The sequence below is a fragment of the Caretta caretta genome, chromosome 7, assembly GCF_965140235.1.
Source record: "Caretta caretta isolate rCarCar2 chromosome 7, rCarCar1.hap1, whole genome shotgun sequence".
NCBI classification, from domain to species: domain Eukaryota; kingdom Metazoa; phylum Chordata; order Testudines; family Cheloniidae; genus Caretta; species Caretta caretta.
This window is the reverse complement of record NC_134212.1, coordinates 33,520,990-33,525,506: the sequence shown is the minus strand read 5'-3', so window position 1 is coordinate 33,525,506 and position 4,517 is coordinate 33,520,990. Positions and strand designations below refer to the sequence as shown.

General features: G+C 63.4%; 1 protein-coding gene across 1 annotated transcript; it reads left to right on the top strand.

Moving 5' to 3' along the window:
* Positions 1-453: 453 nt before the first annotated feature.
* On the top strand, positions 454-3,878 carry ZNRD2 (zinc ribbon domain containing 2). Its single transcript, XM_048857585.2, has 4 exons — positions 454-610; positions 1,227-1,378; positions 2,773-2,857; positions 3,312-3,878. Exons 1-4 carry the CDS (start codon positions 514-516, stop codon positions 3,689-3,691), a joined length of 714 nt encoding a protein of 237 aa, XP_048713542.1. The 5' UTR covers positions 454-513; the 3' UTR covers positions 3,692-3,878.
* Positions 3,879-4,517: the final 639 nt, after the last annotated feature.

Below are 4,517 nucleotides of genomic sequence, written 5' to 3'. Positions count from 1 at the left end.
TCCCTTGTCTTGTTTCAGTTCGTTCTCACTAAATGAGCACTTGTCCCAGCAGTTATTAGAAACTGGCTGATACCAGCACTGGCGGGGAGCGGGGCCAGCTCGAGCAGGGCGGGTGGCCCCTGGTGCCAGGTGAGCCGCGGCGCTGTGAGGTTGGCCCCTGGACGTGCCGTTATGGGGAGCAGTGACCTGGCCCCAGCCGCGGGGGGCGGCAGGCTGGATCCTGGGGCTGGAACCCAGGCGTCCTGGCTCCCATTGGCTTGTGAGGGCAGCGGGCCCCGGGGTGGGGGTGTCCCTGGAGCTGGCATTTCCCGCGGCCTGCAGGCCGCCAGGGCTGGGAGGGGAGGAGCGAGGCCGGCTCAGGTAGGGCCGGTCACGCGCGGGGGGGTGGAAGCCAGGAGGCGGGTCCCTCCGGCCGGAGAGGGTAGAGCGGCGCCTTGCTTCCGGGCCGGTGGTCCCTGTCCCCCGCTTCGCCCAACGTCACTTCCGTCGCGGTACGCAGTCCGGGAGCCCCACATGGAGGCGCTTCCGGCCAGAGCGGGAAGGGGCTGGGGCGGAAGCGGCGCAGCAGCAAGGGCGCCCCGAGCGAGCAGCATGGCCCTGAACGCGGCAGGTACCGCCTGGGGGCGGGGCAGGAGAGGCTGGGGATGGGGCAAGGGCTACCCTGGGCAGGAGGAGGAGGGGCGGGGATGGGGCAGGAGAGGGAGGGGCAGAGGATGGGGTTGGGGAAGAAGTGGGAGGGGCAGGGGATGGATGGGGGGAGCTGAGCCTTATGCTGGGAGCAGGAGTGGGGGCTGGGGAAGCAGAGGAAGGGGCAGCCCGGCCAGAGGTGAGGACGGGGTTGGGGAGCTTGGGACATAAGGGCTCTAGTCGGGGCTGCGGGGAAGGAGTGTGCTGTCAGGGGGCTGGTTCTGGTGGGAGCTGTCTTCCCAAGCAGTGGTAGAGCTGGTGGCATCTGGCAGCAGAGGGGAGGGGGCGACACCGACCCTATTTAACTGCTTCAGCCCAGCTTAGCCTCTCATGGGCGCAGTGGCACCGTCCCTTCTGGATGGGCAGAGCTGGCATCACTGCAGATAGGCATGGTGCTGGGTGAGGGATTCCTGTATAAACATCTGCTGGACCCTATCCCAAAGGTGGCTGCATCTCAGTGTCAGGTATGGTGTCCCTGCTCTGACAGCTTGCGAGGACGCTGTGCAATGGCTTTGCCAACTTCCCATTTCCCCCCTCAGGCAACGATGATGGGAACTGGGAGCCACCTTCAGAGGCAGAGCTGAAGGTGATCCAGGCACGGAGGGAGCGGCAGGATAAGATCAGCAGAGTGATGGGCGACTACCTGCTCAAGGGGTACCGCATGCTGGGGGAGTGCTGCGAAGAGTGTGGGGTACGACCTGGGGCCTGCGCGGGAAGCCCAATAGAGGGCACTGTGCTCCAGACAGGAGAAGAGGGCAGTGTGCGGGCCCCCAGCTATCCATCACTAGCTCTGCAGGGAGTGTCCTAGGCCAGCTCCATCTCTTCTAGCCTGGGCTGATGCCCGAGTGTGCTGGGATCCAGCAGGGAGCAGGCTCGGGCCAGCCCTGCCATATGGATGGGCCTGCAGGTCTGATCCAGAGGGGGATACTGGTCTGGATGGGCCCATTGGTCTGATCTCGGAGGTGGGAAGGATGGGATACTAGGCTAAGTGGGCCCATGGGTCTGCCTGAGGGGAAAGGGAGGCATACTAAGCTGAATGGACCTCAGTGCCCAGTGGTTTTGGAGTGGGAGCTTCTATCACACAGCGGTGAGAGGGAGGGTTCCCCCCACCCCCACAGCATGGGATCCTCCCCTTCCCATGTGGACTATTCCACCCATCATACTACATTGTGTATGTGTGTCTTCCCGTCCCCCACCCCAGAGCAGAATAGGCTGTAGGGCAGAGGCGGGCAAACTACGGCCCGCGGGACTGTCCTGCCCGGCCCCTGAGCTCCTGGCCAGGGAGGCTAGCCCCTGGCCCCTCCTCTGCTGTTCCCCCTGCCACGCGGGCAGCGCTCTGGGCAGCCGGGCTGCACACTCATGCAGGGCAGCGTGGCAGCATGTCTGGTTCTGGCCAGGAGGCGCGGCTGCCAGACATGCTGCTCTGAGCGCCATGGTAAGGGGTCCAGGGGGTTGGATATGGGGCAGGGAGACCCAGGGGACAGTCAGGGAGCAGGGGTGGTTGGATGGGACAGAGGTTCGGGGAGGGGGGGTGGTCAGGGGACGGGGAACAGGGGTGGTTGGACAGGGCAGAGGTTCTGGGGGGGGGCAGGGGATGGGGAACGGGGGGGTTAGATGGGGGTGGGGTCCCAGGGGTGATCGGGGAGGGGGCGGTCAGGGGACAAAGAGCGGGGGGAGTTCTGAGGGGGGCGGGAAGTAGGAGGGGGCGGATAGGGGGTGAGGGCCAGGCTGTTTGCGGAGGCACAGCCTTCCCTACCTGGCCCTCCATACAGTTTTGCACCCCGATGTGCCCCTCGGGCCAAAATGTTTGCCCACCCCTGCTGTAGGGGAAGCTGCTGTACCCTGGGGCCATGCAGTCTAGTCCCTCCCATAGAACGGGGCTCCCAGCCTCTGGGAGACAATTCTTGGCCTCACGCCCTTCCTTTTGCTCCCTCTTCCTCATCAGAGGCCTGGGGGTGGTTCTAGTCTGCCCCTGAGTTAGAGCTGAGGAGCAGCTCTGGTGTCTCTGCCCTCACCATGCTAGGACAACGCCCTCTTTCATTGCTCTGCCCTGAAGTCCCGCACCGGGCTGTCTCTCCCTTACAGACCATCTTGCTCCAAGACAAGCAGAGGAAACTTTACTGTGTGGCCTGCCAGGAGCTCAACTCTGACATCGACAAGGATAACCCGGGTACGGTCCTTCCCAGCGTTGTGCTGTCTGCCAGGGAGGTGTTCGACTGGCATGGGAATGGGGGGACTGGCTGGCTCAGGAGCCACGGAATGGGACATGGGGCCTTTCCCCTCTAGGGGCACCAGCTCTGATCTAGTGCTGGGCACTGCCTGGAATCTATCTGGCATCCGGGCTCCATCAGGCCGGGCACTGCACAGACCCACAGTGAGAGAAGGTCCCTGCCCCGAAGAGCTCACAGTCTGAGCAGAAACAGGCACCGAGAGGGGAAGGGACTTGCCCAAGATCAGTGGCAGTGCTGGGAATAGAACCCAGGCGTCCTGGCTCCCAAGGCAGTGGCCATCGCCTGCCCTCCCTCCGTTTAGCTGTGGCTGCGGCCCGTGTTGCACACTGCTGACCCGGGAGGCAGCTCTAGGACCTGCAGCTCTGACCCCATCTGTCCTCTCTCTCTTTCCAGCGCTGAACGCCCAGGCGGCCCTGTCCCAGGTCCGGGAGCACCAGCTGGCCTCCACCTCAGAGGAGGCTGCGCCCCTTGGGTACCTCCCAGCCGCCCACCAGCAGCCCCACGTGCCGCGCCCAGAGCACTGTGAGGGGGCAGCCTCGGGACTACGAGCTGCCGCCACTGCGGCTGCCATACCGCAGGCCCGGCCTGCCCCGACACCTGCCCTGCCTGCTAGCCCCCTGGCTGCTGCAGAGGATGCCATCCTCCAGAAGCTGGGCTGGGCCAGCCAGGAGCTCCAGCACAGTGCCTCCATCGAGCTCAGCCTCCAGCTGTGCAGCCTCATCCGCTCCTGTGCTGAGTCCTTGAAATGCCTCAAGGAGCTGACCCCCCAGTGAGTCGCCCAGGCCAACCCCGGCCTCCTCAGGGGCAGTGGCCAGGCCCCTCAATGCTGACTACACCTGGCAGAGCCAGGCCGAGAGGGGGTGAGGACGCCCCCCAGAGACTCTGTTTTGCCAGCCCCCTTCGGCTGGACAAAGATCCTGTTTTTTGTCTGTAGCATCCCATAAAAACTCCAAAATCTTGTGCAAGACTCAATCTGATAATTTGGGGTCAGGGTGACCCAAAGCATCAGATCCACAGAGATGCCAGGCTGTATCTGACCTGGAGAGGGGGGATTCTATGCTGGATGGGCCATGGGTCTGATCTGAGGCAGGAGGAGCAGATGGGGTCATCCCAGTTCTCCTTTGTTCCATTGTCTCTTGGTCTCACCCTGGCAGCTGTGGCAGGGGCCATGGAGCAGGCATCTGCCGGGCCTATTGTAATATTGAGACAACTGCTATGCAGCCAGGATCCCACTGGGCTGGGCTTCCTGCCTGTCATGCCCTGCCTACTGCCCAATGGAACTCATGATGCTGGGGGAGAGGAGAGGATTCCTGACTGCAGCCCAGACAGTACCTGGCTCCAATGCCCCAGCTCACCACTAGGGGATTGCTATGGGGGTTCAGTAGGGGGCACTCTCCATCTGTAGCCAGTACTGGTCCAAATGCCCAAGCATGGTGCTAGGGGATGCTTTGCTGCAGGGAGTCGGGAGGGGCCTCGGTAGGGCACGCTCCCCTTCGTCAGTGATCATTAAATAGCCCACTGGAGTTTCACCAACAGTCGCATCCACCCCCAATTCCCTAAATTCTTCCTTGCCTTGAAATCCTCCTTTGCTTCCTGTTG